Consider the following 18,587-nt stretch of genomic DNA (forward strand, 5'->3'; position numbering starts at 1 on the left):
ATTCTTTCTCATTGCCATGTAGTACTCCGTTGTGTATATAAACCACAATTTCTTTATCCATTCATCAGTTGATGGACGTTTAGGTTCTTTCATAATTTGGCTATTGTTGAGAGTGCTGCTATAAACATTGGGGTACAAGTGCCCCTATGCATCAGTACTCCTGTATCCCTTGGGTAAATTCCTAGCAGTGCTACTGCTGGGTCATAGGGTAGGTCTATTTTTAATTTTTTGAGGAACCTCCACACTGTTTTCCAGAGTGGCTGCACCAATTTGCATTCCCACCAACAGTGCAAGAGGGTTCCCGTTTCTCCACATTCTCTCCAGCATCTATAGTCTCCTGATCACAATCCACTTTCATCCTTGATATTCTTTGATAGGTCTCTCCATTCTCACTGAGAATGTCTATCATTTCCTGTTGGTTTTGTTTCTTAAATATTTCTTCAGTTATCTACTTTCTCCATTTCCGCTGCAGCCATCTCAGTCCAAGTCACTGTTCTGTCCCCTGGTCTACAGATTACTTTTTAACTATTCTTCTCATCCACTCTGTTGCCTCTGCATTTCATTCTCCAGAAAGTATGTATAAATCCATACATACTTGGTCACATCTTTATGGCTTTAATGGCTTCTTACTGCTTCTGTGATAAACACCCAATATCCTGACTTAGGCTGTTAAAACATCCATTGTCTGTTCCCTACCCTCTTCTCTGGGCCTCTCTAAGTCTCATCCAGTGTGGCTTTCTTCCTTATTTTCTACAGTTTTGGTCTTTAGTCCTTCTAATAAGGCACCGTGAATGTACATGTTGTTCCCTCTACCTGGAACTTCCCCATTGTCACCTTGTTAGAATCTCATATATACTGTAGTTGTCAACTCAAGCCTTATTTTCTCAAGAAAGCCTTCTCTGACCTTCTAGCATGAGACAAGTTCCTTGATTATAAGCTTTAGAAAACCATGTTTCTTCCTTCAGGGTATTTGTTGTAATTTTTAACACACTTTGACTTGTCTGAATAATGTCTTTCTTGGCCACTAGGTTGCAAAGTGCAGAACCTGTTAACTTTTTTTGCTTACTGTACTATCCCAAGGCCTAACAAAGTTTCTAGCTTTCTAGTAGGTGTCTGATAATAATTTGTTGAATGTTCATAGATAAATACATCATTCTTTCAACATTCAAAATTCTGAACATCCCATATGAGCTAAGCAGTATGTAAAAATGAGGGGTTTAGCTAACGCTCTGCCCTTTTATGTTCATGGCAGAAGATTGGTTGATGGGTTATAGAAAACTCAAGAGCCTACTTGGTACTAATTTATTTTAATTATGCCCCAAACCGTCTAAAATAACACTTGGGGATATAGGAGGTTAATGGATTTTAGCTCTTCACAAGGGGCGCTCTAGCTGAAATCACATTCATTCTAATTAGGGTTTTATATAAATTCTTCCCCTAGACTCCATCAGTTTGCTCTAATTTTATGATTATACACTTTCCATTTTTATTTATAATTACAAGTGTTATTATCCCTTAAAAAATGTCATTCAGCTTTCTGAGGAGACTAGGATGTTAGAATTCAAGTTTTTTAGTCTTAAGAATTGAGCAACTTAATTTTTTTTGGGGGGGGGGTGCAAAAAACAGGTCTTTACCTGTGTTTATTATCCTGGAGGTAGCTGAAGGAAAGTGTACTTTCTTCTTTTTGCTCTTTGCTTTTGAATGAATTGAAGTGTGAAGAGAGAGGCTATTGTGTGAGAATCAAGGGCCTGGTATCTGGTCCAGATATTTTTTCCTACGGAGCTTCTTAAATTTCCTTACTGTGAATGATTCTGACTTACCAGAATGGCTAGCAGGGACTCAGTAATTGTGGCCTCTGAGAGGAGCATGAGTTCCCTTCACCACCCCTTCCTTTGCTACCTCATACATTCCCAAGGGGGTGTTTGCCCAGTAGCACCAGGGCCAGGATGCTATTAGGTAAACATGATAGAAAGTATAGCAATCATGGTGACTGTCAAAGGGCTGTTAGTTATGGTCGTGTCTTTTATCAGCCTGTTAGAATACTTAATGAGGAAGCAGTAAGAGACCCTGGGTTGCCTCTGGGTGAGAGGTATCCCTAGCCCCATCTCTTCTGGCCAAATCCTTAGAAGACTAGACTGGCACCTAGATGTAGTCCGAGGAAAGCAGGCCTGGAGTGGCCTGGTAGAGGCTGACTGCTATAGGCCTTGAAGATAAACACTGGCTTTTCTTCTCTTGAACGTGTGCTTTTGGATCTTACTGGCCAAGATTGGTCAGTGGTCATAAAACAGTATTTGTGGTTAGTATATACATAGTTCAGTTCATGGTTAGGGGATCTACATACAAGTTGAGGACCAAACCCTAGTTGTCTTTGCCTGGAACATTTGCCTTTGAATATCTCCCTTGAAACTGTAGTAGGGGAAGGCAATGATTGGTGTTTTAAATCTAGATCAAATGTCTTTCCATGTCATAGCATCTAAGAGATCTAGTTTTTTGTTGTTGTTGTTTGTTTGTTTTTAACTTCTGATTTCCTTCAAGTAACAGCTTACAGATATTTGAGCATTGCTCATTTAAATAATCATAAGAATACCCTGTGTATTTTTTTTTTCTGCTTTTGGGGAGTGGGATGTACATTGATTTCTTTTAAGCATTGATTTTAAGAAAATCAAGTTTTGTGTGAGATTTAAAATGAAAAATTGTATAAAGTTAATGAACTTATTTTGACCATTTTTAGTTTATAAGTTTTATAGTCCTTGATCACCAGCCAGTTGTGTGCACTTCATTACATACAACACACAAAAGAGCAAGGTTTCTGTCCTCTAGGAAATTTGAATCCAATTATGAGGTAAGACTGACACCTGAAATGACTAAAGACCCCAGCAGCTACCGTTTGTGTACAGTCAGGTACCAGCTTGGGATTTACACTGTTAAGGTTATAAGAATTCTAAGAAGGGGAAGAATGGTGTTTGGCTTGTTGTTCTCACCTCTGTCTCTGGTGTGTGCAATGTGTTTTGAATTTTCATTTTACTAGGTACAGGGGCATCCTGCATTTACCCTTTACTTGGAACAACCTTAAATGGCTGGTATTTCCTTGCAACGGAAGTGGATGATATGTGCTTCAACTATGCAAAGAAAAACGTGGAACAGAATAATTTATCTGATCTTATAAAAGGTTAGCTCTACAGAATAAATACCTCTTTAAAGCACTTGTGTTAACCTGTCTTTATAATTTAATACATCTAATTTTTTGCTTTAACATACAGACTTTGGGGTGCCTGGGTGGCTCAGTTAGTTAAGTGTCTGACTTCAGCTCAGTTTATGAGTTCGAGACCTACATCAGGCTCTGTGCTGACAGCTCGGATACTGGAGCCTGTTTCAATGTCTGTCTTGCTGTCTGTCTCTCTCTCTCTGCCCCTACCCCTGCTCATGCTCTCTTTCTCTCTCAAATATTAATAAATGCTAAAAAAAATATTTTTTAATATACAGACTTCGGTAATTCTTAAAAATATGGTACAGTACATTGTAATGGAGTTTACAGCTTTGTTATCAGTATTAATGCAGAAGGAAATATGGTAAATACAGTTGATCCTCATAATTTTGTGGATTTTATATTTGTGAATTTGCCTGTTTGCTAAATTTGCATACTTGGCGTTATATTTAACCCCCAGATCAATACCTCTGGTACTTTTTATGGTCATTCACAGATCTGTGCAGAGTGGCAAAAATTTTGAGTCACCCAACATACATGTTTCCAGCAGAAGTTGTACAGGGTGCTGATCTGTCTTCTTGTTTCAGCTCTCTACTGTAAACCTTTTCATAGTCTATGTAGTGCCACATTTTTGGCATTATTGTGTTTTTTTTTGTTGGCGACTTTGCTGTTTAAACATAGTGTTAAATGCAATCTAGTTGTTATTTAAATACAAGAAGACTGTGATGCACCTTTCAGGAAATACGTGTATTAGATTAAGTTTCATCAGACATGAGTTCTAGTGTTGCGGGTGTGATTTCAGTGTTAATGAATCAGCAGTATATATTAAATAAGGTGTTTATAAACAGAAACACGAAACAACATTGTATGTTGAGTAGTTGATGAGACTGTTTGACCAGAGGCTTGTTCACGTTACCTAACCCTAGATATTTCTCTCAGGAGCCATTTGTTCCAATTCAGTATTTACGTTGACTATAGACCATAACTACCATGAATGTTGCGTATCAACTATATATGAAGTGACCTAATCACCAGGATTTTAGAAGAGAAACCCTGCTGTTGATTAAAGTATATCATTTTTAAATTTCAGAATATGGAACTGTGCTACCAATAATCAAGTCCCCTTAGTGACCAGTTACTTTTTAATATTTGTGCTTACTATATATTTAAAGAGCTGTTCATTTTTTCTTTTTTTAATTAAAGAGAATTTATGTCACTTCCTGGAAGATCTAGACTTTTCTCACTAGTGTTAAACATATTATTCTAAGGGGAGATACTAATAATGTGTTCTTCATTTACCCATTCCTGTAGTACACATTACTCCAAAATCTAGCAACTTTAAAACAGTAAATATTTATGTCATGGTTCGTACGGGCTGAAAATTTGGGCATGGCCTAGTTAGGTGGTTCTGTTTCAGTCTTTCATGAGGTTGTAGTCATCTGAAGGATTGACTGGGAGTAGAGATTTGCTTCCAAAAGCCATTCGCTTACATGGCTATTGATAGGAAGCCTTGGTTCATTCACGTGGATCTTTCCTCTAGGCCAGTTGACTATCCTTATGGCATATCAGCTGGCTTCTCTTAGTGCAGGTAATTCAAGAAATAGGGCAAGAAAAAGGGCAATTTTTCTTTTATGACATAGCCTCAGGAGTGACACCTTATCACTTCATCACATTCATTTTATTCAATAAAAGTGAGTCACTGGGTGCAGCCTATACTCAAGGAGAGGGATATTAAACTCCACCTCTTAAAGGAACTAGTGTCATAGAATCTGTGGTCATATTTGAAAACTGCCAGTGCATTAAGAGTAGTTAACAGTTCTATATTTTCTCCTAGTGGTAAAAGTACCACAGAAGACACTCCTGATGGATGCTCTTAAAGAAGAATCGGAGATAATCTATGATTTTTGCATGTGCAACCCACCCTTTTTTGCAAATCAGTTGGAAGCCAAGGTAAAATATCTCTGCTTTAAAACAATTGAATATTTATCTAAGTTGCTGATGTTTGCAAAGGTAAGAGCAAAGAACAACTTTTATTTTGGAGGCTGTTATCAGGATGCTTCTGGTATCAAACACCTGAAGAATCAATTCAGATTGACTTAATAAAGGAAGTTTATTGGCTTACATATCTGAGAAATCAGTATATTTATGTATATATGAACGTATATATGTTTATATACGTATTATATATATACATAACATATACAAGTATGCATGCCGTAAGTGTAAATTGGATTTTCCAAAGTGAACACTCCTGTGGAACCAGCATCCAGAGGAAGAAATAGAGTACGACTAGCACTACAACTAAATTTCTTTTTATAACAGTTTTATTGATATAATTCACATGCCATACAATTCACTCACTTAAAGGGTAGAATTTAATTATTCTTAGTATATTCACAGAGTTTTGCAGCTATCATTGCAGTCAATTTTAGAACATTTTCCTCACTCCCCAACTCCTCTCTCTGCCACTAAGAAAAACCCCTCTCCATTAGTTACTGTCAGTTTCCCACAGCTCCTATAGTCCTAGGTAACCACCAGTGGACTTCCTGTTTTTATGGATTTACCTGCTTTGGACATTTCATGTAAGTGGAATCATATAATATGTGACTGATTCTTTTCACTAAGCATAATATATTTTCAAGTTTCATCCATATTGTGGCATGTGTCAGTACTTAATTTCTTTTTATTGCCAAATAATATTTCATTGTATGGAAATACCATATTTTCCTTATCTGTTGATGGACATTTGGGTTGTCTCTGCTTTTTGGTTGTTACGAATAATGCTACTGTGAGCATGCATGTACAAATGTTTGTGTAGGAGTGGAATTACTGGGTCATATGATCACTGTGTTTAGTTGTTTGAGGAACTGCCAGACTTGTTTTCCAAAGTGGCTGCACCATTTTACATTCCACCAGCTCCAGTGTGTGAGGCTTCCAATTTCCAGTTTCTCCACGTCCTTATCAACACTTTTGTCATATGTCCTCTTGATTATAGCCATCATAGTGGGTATGAAGTGGTATAAAGTGATATCCCATCTTGGTTTTGATGTTTATTTTCCCGGTGGCTAATTATGTTGAACATCTTTTCACATGTTTATTGATAACTTATATATCTTCTTGGGAGAAATGCCAATTCAGATCCTTTACCCATTTAAAAATTGGATTATTTTTTTAAATTATTATTGTAAGAATTCTTTATGTATTCTAATCACAAGTCCCTTATTAGATTTATTGTTTGCAGACATTTTCTCCTATTTTGTGGGATGTCTTTTCACTTTCTTGTTGGAATCCTTTGCGGCTCGGAAGTTTAATTTTGAGGAATCCAATTTCTCTGAGAAACCATTGTGTAGGCCAAGGCCATGAAGATATACTCCTGTGTTTTCTTCTAAGAGTTTTATAATTACACCTTTTATATTTAGATCTTTGATCTGTTTGAGTTAATTTTTCAATTTGGTTTGTGGTAGGAGTGGATTAAATATTTAAATTTAAAAAATGAAACCCTAAGAGTACTAGAAGAAAACATAGTAAATATTTATATAATCTTTGGGTGGAATATTTTCTGTGCATGGTACCAAGACAAAACATAAAAAGTGACAGATTAGGCTATGTAAGAAAGGTAAAATTTTTGTTCGTTTAATCACAAAGATGGAAGGTAAAAGACCTTGGGGAAGAATATTAGTGTGAATGCAGTTGTTTAAGATGTAATATTACAATTGCTATATGATTTTTAAATCCTAGATCTACCGTGATGATTTGGAAACTAAAATTACATCTAAGCATTCTTATTTAGAACTAGATTACAGTCAAAGAGTTAGTCTTATGGTGTAAAAATTTTTCACCAGTTGTTGTTGTTGTTGTTGTTGTTGTGCAGGGAGTAAACTCTCGAAATCCTCGGAGACCTCCACCTAGTTCTGTAAATACAGGAGGTATCACAGAAATCATGGCAGAAGGAGGTGAATTAGAGTTTGTTAAAAGGATCATCCATGACAGTTTACAACTTAAAAAAAGATTAAGGTAAGTTAGTTATTACAACATGGGATTATTTTTTCCCTATGTAATTCTGAAAGAAACAACCTCACTTAGAGGAAATGTAATCACAGTAGCCTGAAGAATAAATAGATAAAAATGGAAATGGTTGCAGATCCTACAATCCGCAAAGACCCTGTTTCTGAGGATGCTCTCGTGGCCTTAATTGATTTGTGTTTCTTGTAATCATCTGCACTACATGGATAGAAAGGAAAATATCGTATGATTGTATTGCTCCCATTGGTACGATACTGTGGTGGAACAAAACTGATTCAAATATGGCTTTTGATTAGAAAACAGATGGGTTCAGATCTGTCCCATGAACCAGAATAAATTTGTTGCCTAGTCCTTGAAGCAATTTATGTTCTTGGAATCAGTCTCCCAAACAATGACAGATGTGAGGACATTGAGCTGTCAAGAACTTAATGAAGGGAAACTGAGATCACTAACCAGTTCCAGAGGAGAGTTAAAGCTATTCCTTTTTAAAAGCTAATTATTTCGGACAACACGCCTGTCATTAAGCAACATAAGGTACTTGAAAAGTGCTGTTTGTCTCGCTTGACTTCTCACTCTGCCAAGTGTTGTTGAAATGATGGATAATGTGGTAGTTCAAAAGTAAAAGGTCTTTTAACCCTAGCGTTTAGCTTTGGGATGTAGAGATGATTTTTTAAATTGTGATAAAATATGTATGACATACAATTTATAGGTATAGGTTTTGGTTTTTGTGTGTGTGTGTGTGTGTTTTTTTTTTTTTTTTTTTTTTTTTTTTTTTTAGAGCAAAAAAGAGCTTGTGCAAGTGGGGGAGGTGCAGAGGGAGGAAAAGAATCTTAGTAGATTCCATGCTCAGCGTGGAGCCCAATGTGGGGCTCAGTCCCACCACCCTGCAATCATGACCTGAGCTGAAATCAAGATTCAGATGCTCAACTGACTGAGCCACCCAGACACCCCCAAAACTTACATTTTAACATAAAACTATACATTTTAAAGTGTATAGTTTAGGGGTACCTGGGTGGCTCAGTGGATTGAGTGTCCGACTTGGCTACGGTCATGATCTCAACTCATGGGTTTGAGCTCCACATCAGGCTCTGTTCTGGAACCTGCTTTGGATTTTTGTCTTCCCCCTCTCTCTGCCCCTCCATCACTTGCTCTCTGTCTCTCTCTCTCAAAAATAAACATTAAAAAAAAATAAAGTGTATATTTTAGTAGTGTTAAGTACATTTATATTGTAATGCAGCTAATCTCCAGAACTCTTTCTTGTAAAACTGAAACTCCCTACCCATTAAACTAAACAACAATCCCTCTTTCCCCGCCTTTCACCCCAGTCTCTGGCAAACAGCATTCTTTGTTTCTATGAATTTGACTATTGTAGGGACTTTTTATAGTATTTGTCCTTTTGTGACTGGCTTCTTTCACTTAGCATAATGTCCTCAATGTTCATCCATGTTATAGCATGTGTCACAATTTCCTTCCTTTTTAAGGCTGAATAATATTGATATTCCATTGTATAGTATATATCACATTGTTTATTCATTTATCTGGTGATGGGCACTTGGGTTGTTTCTCTCTTTTATCTATTGTGAATAATGATGGTATGAACACAGGTGTGCAAGTATCTCGTAAGACCCTGCTTTTAATTCTTTTGGGTATAAACCCAGAGTGAAATTGCTGAATAAGGAAGACTTTTTTTCTCCTTCTTTTGGATTTATATGTGTTTAATGCTGCTTATCTTAGTAAAAGGCCAATTCCAAAACCAATGGATATCCTAATTTTTTAAATGTGAGTTTATAGATTTGTGGAAAGCGACTGGATTTTTGGGTGGTCTGCCTCTCAGAGGATTTATTTATACCTTGTTGAAGCCAAAGGTTAATAAGTTTCTGCTTTAAATTGATTTGTTCAAAGACAGATTAGGGTATAAAGAAGAAAGTGACTTAAGTTACACTGAGCATTGGGAAGAGTCTGAATGAGTAAAGTAAACTTAAGGTAACAGAGCACTGAAACTTATGAAAAGAGGTACACAGGGCCATGTAGCCATTTCAGAATCTGTCAGCTTTTGAGGGGATGGGAGCCAACCAGGAAAATGAGGAAAGTTGTTTTCAGTAGGTCTGTTACTGAAGTCCCACGTGAACTACAAAAATATGTTTTATAGGAACACCATTCTAAGAGAAATTGATCAATATGTTCCAGATCTGCCTACACCTGGCTCTGGCTGCCCCCAGATTGAATGAAAGGTACACGTTTGCTAAGAAGGATAAATTGCAGGAGTTCATCATACTTCTGGAGAGCTGACCATTTTGAGCTTGGTATCACAGATGGGAAACATTACCCATTTATGATTGATTTGAAAATAGGGTTCAGCAATCCTGGCCACTCTGTTAGGATTCATGCAGATTGAGAGGGATAATTAGGAAGAGAAGAACTCATTTTTACTGAAAAGAGAATAAAGCAGTATGTTTTGAGAGTATTGCTCATAAATCTTGTTTATAATATCACATTGTTCCATGTTGACTTTTCATTTGTACATAGTACCAGTTCATGTCCTCCTACATATTTTTATAGTTGACATAATGTTTAAACCACTATGCAACCCTGAAAACAGTACGCACATATACCTTGGATATACTGTGGGTTCAGTTCTAGACCACCGCAGTGAAGTGAATATCGTGATATTAAGCAAGTCAAATGAATTGTTTGGTTTCCTGGTACATATAAAAGTTACATGCACGTACAGCTATACTACAGTAAATGTTCAGCAGCATTATATATTTTAAAAATGTATATACCTTAATTAAAAAATACTTGACTGCTAAAAAATGCTGACTATGTGGGCATTTTCCCTCAATATCAGTGAGTTGTAATGTCTCTGCTGGTGGGGGCGATCTCAGTGTTGATGGCCACTGAGTGTTGGTGGCTGAAGCTGGGGTGCTGTGTCAATTTCTTTAAATAAGAACAATGAAGTTTGCTGCATCAACTGACTCTTTCAAACAGTTTCTCTGTAGCATGTGATGCTGTCTGAAAACATTCCACTCACAGCAGACTTTTAAAATTGGAGTCAGTTCTCTCAAACCCTACTTCTGCTTACATACTAAGTTTATGGAATATTCTAAATCCTTTGTTGTCATTTCAACAATCTTCACAGCATCTTCCCCAGAAGTAGATTCCATCTCAAGAAACTACTTTCTTTACTCATCCACAAGAAGCATCTCCTCATCCATTCAAGGGTCATTTATGAGATTGCAGCAACTGAGTCCCATCTTCAAGTTCTACTTCTAATTCTGGTTCTTTTGCTGTTTCCACCACAACTTTGGCTACTTTCTCCACTGAAGTCTGGAACTCCTTAAAGTCATTCATGCAGGATGGAATCAACTTCTTTCCAAACTTCTGTTAATGTTGATATTGTGACCTCTTCCCGTGAATCCCAAATGTTCTTAGTGGCATCTGGAATGGTGAATCCTTTCCAGAAGGTTTTCTTTCTTTAAAAAAAAAAAATTTTTTTAAGTTTATTAATTTTGAGAGAGACAAAGCAAATGAGTGGGGGAGGAGCAGAGAGAGAAACCCAAGCAGGCTCTGCACTTGTCAGCACAGAGCCTGATGCAGGGCTTGAACTCATGAAATGCGAGATCATGACCTGAGCCGAAACCAAGAGTCAGATCCTTAACCAGCTGAGCCACCCAGGCTCCCCCAGAAGGTTTTCAATATACTTTGCCCAGCTCCATGAGAGGAATCACTGTCTGTGGCAGCTATAGCCTTATGAAAGGTATTTTCTTAAATGTAAGATTTGAAAGTCCTTAATACTTCTTGGTCCCTGGGCTCCAGAATGGATGTTATGTTAGTAGGCATGAAAACATTTATCTCATTGTGTGCCTCCATCAGGGCTCTTGGATGATGAGGTGCATTGTCAGTGAGCAGCAGGATTTTGAAAGGAATCTTTTTTTTCTGAGCAGTAGGTCTCAACAGTGGGGTTAAAATAGTAAACTATGTTATAAACATTGTGCCGTCATCCAGGCTTTGTTCCATTTATAGAGCTCAAACAGGGTAAATTTAGCATAATTCTTAAGGGCCGTAGGATTTTCTGAATGTTCAGTGAGCATTGGCTTCAACTTAAATCACCAGCTGCATTAGCCCCTGACAAGAGGATCAGCCTGTCCTTTAAAGCTCTCTAGCTATGAAAGTCCTAGATGATATCTTGTTTCAATATAAGGCTGTTTCATCTACATGGAAATCTGTTGTCTAATGTAGCCACCTTCATTCATTATGTTAGCTAGATCTTCAGGATAACTTGCTGCCGCTTCTGCATCAACACTTGGCTGCTTCACCTTACAGTTGTGTGTTATGGGGATGGCTTCTTTCCTTAAACCTCGTGAAGGAGCCTCTGCTAGCTTCAGGCTTTGCTTCTGCAGCTTCATTACCTTTTTCAACCTTCATAGAATTGAAGAGAAATTCTGGATTAGTTCTGGATTAGCCTTCGGCTTAGGAGAATGTTGCGGCTGGTGTGATCTTCTGTCCCGACCACTAAAACTCTCTCTCTGTCAGCAGTAACACTGTTTGCTTTCTTATTATTCATTAGTTCACTTGAGTAGCACTTCTGGTTTCCTTCAAGAACTTGTTTTTACAACTTGGCTGACAGTCACAGAAGGCCTAGCTTTTGGCCTGTCTTGGCTTTCGACAGGCTTTCTTCACTAAGCTTAATCATCTCTAGCTTTTGATTTACAGTGAGAGATGTGGACCCTCCTTTCACTGGAACACTTAGAGACCCTTGTTAGGGTTTAATTAGCCTAATTTCGATATCATAGTGTCTCAGGGAATAGGAAGGAGAGGGAAAGAGACGGGGGAACAGTGGTTGGTGGAGCAGTCAGAGCACACACAAGTTACTGGTTAAGTTCACCATCTTACATGGGTGCGACTCGTGGCACCTCAGAACAGTTACAGTAGTACCAACACAGATCATCATGGCAAATACTGTAATAATGAAAAAGTTTGAAATATTGGAAGAATTCCCAAAAAGTGGTAGAGACACAAAATGAGCGCTGGTGGTTGGAAAAATGATGCCAATAGAGTTGCTCAATGCAGGATTGCCACAAACTTCAATTTGTAAAAAAAAAAAAAAAAAAAAAAACACAGTTATCTATGAAGTGCAGTAAAGGGAGGCATGCTAAAATGATGTGTACTTGTATTTTGAAGCTCTGAAAAATAAGGGATTAAAAACAAGTATTTTAACCCTACCATCTGCTTCTTACCCATCTAGAATTTTTTTCTTATTCCTGAAAAAGTGTAGGAACTCAGCAGGGTTTTTAACATTATGGAGTTAAATTTGTTGCACTGATCTCCGTGATGGCACTCAAGATGCCTCACCTCCCTGTTACGATTCATGCCTCACCTAACTCATGCACAGCAGCACCTGCATGCATGTGTTTTATTTTGTATCTTAAAGGATTTTGCAGCTGGGATGCCTTTGGGAGGTAAAGGTATCCAGTATGTTAGTTTTACAGATTAGAAACTTGGGACCCAGATATCCTGATTTCTAGTCTAGTAGCCTGCAGCATATGCAGTCCTAGCGTACAGTTGGACTTCTAAGTAGACAGCCTTTTTGTTGTTGATGAAGTTGCAAACGCTTTTCAGCCTTACCTTTCATTTTTGTGCCTGTGGCTTAAGCTTACTTAATACCATTGTCTTTTGGGGGTGCCTGGGTGGCTCAGTTGGCTAAGTGGCCACTTCAGCTGAGGCCATGATGTCTCGGTTCGTGAGTTTAGGCCCCGCGTTGGGCTCTGTGCTGACAGCTCGGAGCCTGGAGCCTCCTTCGGATTCTGTTTCCCTCTTTCTCTACCCCTCTCCCACTTGCTCTGTCTCTCAAAAATAAATGAAACGTTAAAAAGAAAATTTTAAAAAAAGAGCACTGTCTTTTTTAGAGACTCACCCAACCTTCTAAATAGATCAGTCGATATATTTACAGATCTATTTATAATCAGTTCCACTTAATCAAACTCCTTATGACCTGAATTTCAGTCTTGTAATTCATTGCTTATTAGGTCTGTAGTTCATTCCTTTTATGGCAATTATTTTATGATTTTTCAGGAGTCAGAGATCTGTATCTCACAAAGTTCCAACTTAATACTGGTTTCACCACTTTTGCTCTTCATGCTTTTTCCTTTCTGTTCCCTACTCCCTGCCAGCTGATGGATACTTCCTGGGTTTGTATATATAGCCCGTATATTTGGTGATGGGCAACAAATTGAATAATCTGTGCCTTTTTTTTTTTTTTAATTTATTTATTTCTTTTGAGAGAGAAAGAATGTGAGGTGGGGATAGGCGGAGAGAGGGGGAGAGAATCTTAAGCAGCCTCCATGCTGCAGCACAGAGTCCGACGCAGTGCCCAAACCCATGAAACTGTGAGACCATGACCTGAGCTCTTATCAGGAGTCAGATGCCCAACCACTTGAGCCACCCAGGCACCCCTGTGCCTTTTGAATGTGATTCTTTAATCACATTCTTAATCACCAAACGTAAACTTCGTTTTTTATTGGTAAATGGGATAATAATAGCTACTTTAGATCTCATAGGGTGGTCATAGAATTAAATGAACACATATTTGATATAAAGAATATTAAATAGGATCATTTTAACTCGACTGTTCTAGGAGTTCAGTAGATTTACATGCTGGTCCACTATGTTGAAAGAAAATGTTACAAATAACTTTGTTACGTTATTTTAATAAAAAGCCCCTCCCCGTCCCCTTCTTTTTTTTTTTTTTAAAGTAGATGCTAGTATAGTTATGGGGTACTATAAATAATAATTGCAGGGTACAATTGTAGATTTTATCCCTGAGCCTTTAGTTAATTCTCCAGCTGAAAGACTCCCAACTTTGGAGATAATACCTCCTATAGCTGTTCAGAGAATGAAGAGAAATTACATATGAATATGCATGTAGACTGAAGTGCTATCTAAATGTTAGATGTTCCTATTATTTGTGATTTTATCTCTTAAACAATATAATCACACAGAAAATTAGCAAATGGAGAAAACATTGATCTCAGCACTTTGATGCAACTATTAGCTTATTTTGGGTGCATTTCCTACCAGTTCCCCCTTTTTTTTATTCCCGTGGTTATAATCATAAATACCACTAATTTTGTTTTCTGCTCTTGATTTTTTTTCATTCCTGTGTTTCTTTGTGGCTAATGGTATGTGCATAGCAGTAATTTTAAATAGCTTGACAACAGTCCACAATTAACTAATTCCTTATTATTGGGCACTATATTCTTTTTTTCAGTGTTACAAAGAACATACCACTTCTCATTTGTTACTGAACCTCCACAGATACATCTAATGAATCTGTAACGTGGGTGGCTATCTTTGACCTCTGATTTCATCTTTGATTAGGACCCATCATAGGGTTGCCGATCAGTAAAAGGGTTTCTTGGGTGTCATTAGAAAGAAATGTACCCCTTGCTCCAGTGTACCAACTCACTACACAGATAAAGAATGTAGGGATGTATTGGGGATCAGATAATATACCAGCCTGTTCTCCGGTTAGAAGACGATTTTCTCAGTTAAAAACCTAAAATGTATGTCTTAGTTTTGAGCTCCACAGGAAGTAGGTACTGGTATTTTGATTTTTTACTTCCTGCTAAGGTAGGAAGATAGAGAATTAAGCAGCCTGAAAGATAAGGGGCTACTTTTTTTTTTAATGAATTAGATTATGTGCTTCTCATAACCTTAGTTTAGGTATCATGCATACATGCGTAGTTACATTCTTTCAAGTTTTAAGGGGGCAGAGCCTCATTGATTGGTGACTACTCTAAGGTCTTAGGGAGAAAAGGTTGAATCCAGTGGTTCATGCCGTGACAAGCTAGCTGTATCAGCTTTCATAGCATATCTACCTATAATAGGTAGTCACTGCTTAGTGCTACTTTCAGTAGTCGAAGTAGAGAGTTGTTAAAATCAACAAGCATGTATTTTTAGTACATCAGGCAGTTATAAAAAGGAATACCAAAGAATGAAAAGCCTTGGTCCCACTACCTTGGAGAATCTTATTGCAGTGTTTCTTGTACTTGTAAAAATGTATGTGAATCATTAAAGCTACTTTTTAAGAAGAACGGAAGATAAAAGTTTATTTTTAGTCATGTAGATTTGTAATGTGCGGTAGTTTAAATGATAAATTTTGAGATCAGGTGGACATTAGGGCTGTTCTGCATGTCGAGGGGCATTTATTCTGGTAATTCAATATAGGCAGCGAAATGTTAGGTTCCACAACTAGGGAAATTTTTAGACTATGCTCATGTCCACTTTACATGCCAAACTTTGCTTCTGTCTGTTTTTCTGTATTACGCTTTAGTTTAAGGTTTGGTGTTTTAAAAAGTTTTAAAATAACCAGTCCCCACTAAAAAGAACCAGTAGGGGCGCCTGGGTGGTTCAGTTGGTTCAGCATCTGACTTCAGCTCAGGTCGTGATCTCATGATTTGTGAGTTCAAGCCCTGCATCGGGCTGTGTGTTGACAGTTCAGGGCCTGGAGCCCCTGCCTTGGATTCTGTGTCTCCCTCTCTCTCTGCCCCTCCCCATTCATGTTCGCTCACACAGTCTCTCTCCCCCCCTCCCCCTCTCTCTCTCTCAAAAGTAAATAAACATTAAAAAAATGTTTTTAACAAAAAACATAAATAAAAAGAACCAGGCGCCTTGGAGAAATGGGTGATTCCACTGCTAGGTAAGTATAAGTTTAAGAAGAGCCTGGAATATTTTATGGTATCAAAAAGTAAGGAAGTGTTCAAAAAATGACCTGTCAGAAGCATACAAGAGGTAGCCCAAGCCAAATCTGAGACAAATAATTATTATTTCAAAATAAATAATGATAATAATTGATTTTAACCTATTAAATAAAATAAGCAAATGAAATACATAAAGGGGATAGAGGAAAAGTTCTTTGTCACAGTATCCCAACTAGTACATGCAGAAGGAACAATAAAGTGAGAAAAATCACCATTTTGTCATCATTATTATAATAATTGATTCATGGAAAATCAACAATGGAAAATTTGAGGAGGGACAGGATGTTAACAATTTCAGAGTATTTCCCCACAGATGACTTAACAATCACAAAGAAATAACGGTAACATTATAGTAGAGAAGCCTGGGGGACCCCGCCTTAAGCAGGTAATCACCTTCTGATGTGCTGCACCCAGGACACTACAGCACCCTGTGCTCTTCATGCCCAGCGTGTATAACTTGAACCTAACTCTGAGGAAACTCCAGACAAACCAGTTGGAGGGGTTTTGTAAAACATTTCTTCAGAAATAGGAAGGTCATGAAAGTTACAAAAACAAACAAAAAAAGGGCTGAGGAACTGTTGCGGATTAAAGGAGACTAAAGAGACTTGACACGTAAATGAAATGCAGGATCTTAGGTCTTGCATCAGGGGAGAAAATTGCCATGAAGGACATTATTGGGATAATTGGTGAAATTTGAAAATGGACTGTATTCCAGATAATAGTATTCTATGAGTGTTAAATTTTCTCAATTTGATAATTGTTCTGTAGTTATGAAGGAGAAGGTCCTTGTTTTTAAAATGTGCATGCCAAAATATTAAGGGTTAAAGGGGCATGATGATGACTGTAGCTAACACTCAAATATTGAAAACAAAACTAAACACACATACAGAACAAGCAAATGGAGGAAATGTTGATTGATGAATCTGGGTGAAGAGTATACTGGAATCATTTGTACTAATTTTGCATCTCTTCTGTATGTTTGAAATTATTTCAGAATACTTTTTCTTGAAGCTGCTATCTCAGAGGAATTACTAAATGTTGTAATGAGTACAGTGTTACTTGCATCATTAAAATAGTATAATGGGTTCAAAGTCTCCTGGGTAGCTAGATTTTCCTTTTGTTCATCTTTTTTCTACTTGCATTTTGATTAGTTGTCACAAGATGTTTGTGAGAGTAGCTAGGATCTGATGGGTAGGCATTTCTTAAAGTGAAGTCAGCTCAGAATTTTTTTTAATACATGCTATAACTTTGTCCTATAAGAAATATAAGTGTTTCAGGAAACAAGTATACTGATGAGATTAAATCTTAGATTCACAAGTCTAGTATTCAGTTTACAGCAAGGGTTAAAAGAAACATGTACTTTGCCAAGTGTATGTTAACTACCGATGACATATTTAACCATAACAAGCCTTACTTATCTAAATAAATTTGCTTCCCTTCATCTCCTGAGGAAATTTAGAATATCTTTGATTTGTCTCTGTTCTGGACTGTTTCTTGGTTTCTGGTGACTCTGATCTAATCTGTTCAGGAATGGTAATCTTAAAGGAAAGGTCTTCACCTATTTTATACTGTTACTATTTGAGCACTAATTGCTCTTAATTTCTTTTTTTGTATCTTGTTCCTAAAATACCAAAGGCTTTTAATTCCTGGTTAATGATTTCTCCATTTATATACTGTCTTCTTAAGGGAGCATATTGTTTTTGTCCTAAACATTTTAAAACCACCAAATGGAATTGATTGTACTCTAAGTAAATTTACCCAGGTTTGTTTAAAGTGGTTTAGGTAAAACAATTATTTCTTTGTATTTTCAAAGGGGAAAATGATTGACTAAACAAAATAGGGGCAGTCACCTGTTGTTGAGCCCACAAATAATGAAAACAAAATAGTAGTGCATACTATTTCTAGAGCAGTATAATGGTATTTCTCATACTTCTGTAAACATTAAGATTTTCATTTATATTATTTAATGTACTAAGTTGGAACCATATGAAATGGCCACTGTATTTATGATACAAACCCGGATACAAAAACATTCTGTGCCTGCATTTATATCAAAATCTAAAGAGGCAAAATTATTAAGACAGAATGACCAGGGGTCACTGGAGGCTGGGGTAGGATGGGAAAAGACTGCAAAGGGGCACAAGGGAACTATTTAGGGTGCTGTAAATGTTCTATATCTTTTTAAAAAAATTTTTATGTTTATTCATTTTTGAAAGACAGAGAGAGACAGAGCACAAGCAGGGGTGGGGTGGAGAGAGAAGGAGACACAGAATCTGAAACAGGCTCCAGGCTCTGAGCTGTCAGCACAGAGCCTGACACGGGGCTCGAACTCACAAACCGCGAGATTGAGACCTGAGCTGAAGTCAGACGCTCAACTGACTGAGCCACCCAGGCGCCCCTAAATGTTCTATATCTTGATTGTGATGGTGGTATTATACGCATTTGTCAAAATTCACTGAACTACATACTTAAAATTAGATTTAAAAAAAGGCGTGCCTGTGGGAATGCAAGCTGGTGCAGCCACTCTGGAAGACAGTTTGGAGGTTCCTCAAAAAATTAATAATAGAACTATCCTAGACCCAGCAATTACACTACTAGGT

At 37.4% G+C, this 18,587-nt stretch overlaps 1 protein-coding gene across 3 annotated transcripts in view; it reads left to right on the forward strand.

Annotated features, from left to right (window-relative positions):
- METTL16 (methyltransferase 16, N6-methyladenosine) overlaps positions 1-18,587 on the forward strand; it is an 80,810-nt gene that overhangs the window by 32,513 nt on the left and 29,710 nt on the right. For all 3 annotated transcript variants that reach the window (XM_003996410.6, XM_045044002.1, XM_019817345.3), the window contains 3 exons: positions 3,029-3,169; positions 5,040-5,155; positions 7,077-7,219. In XM_003996410.6, the coding sequence (XP_003996459.1) occupies positions 3,029-3,169; positions 5,040-5,155; positions 7,077-7,219 (400 nt within the window). The remainder of the gene's footprint in view (positions 1-3,028; positions 3,170-5,039; positions 5,156-7,076; positions 7,220-18,587) is intronic.

The sequence above is a fragment of the Felis catus genome, chromosome E1 (assembly GCF_018350175.1).
Source record: "Felis catus isolate Fca126 chromosome E1, F.catus_Fca126_mat1.0, whole genome shotgun sequence".
Lineage (NCBI taxonomy): Eukaryota > Metazoa > Chordata > Mammalia > Carnivora > Felidae > Felis > Felis catus.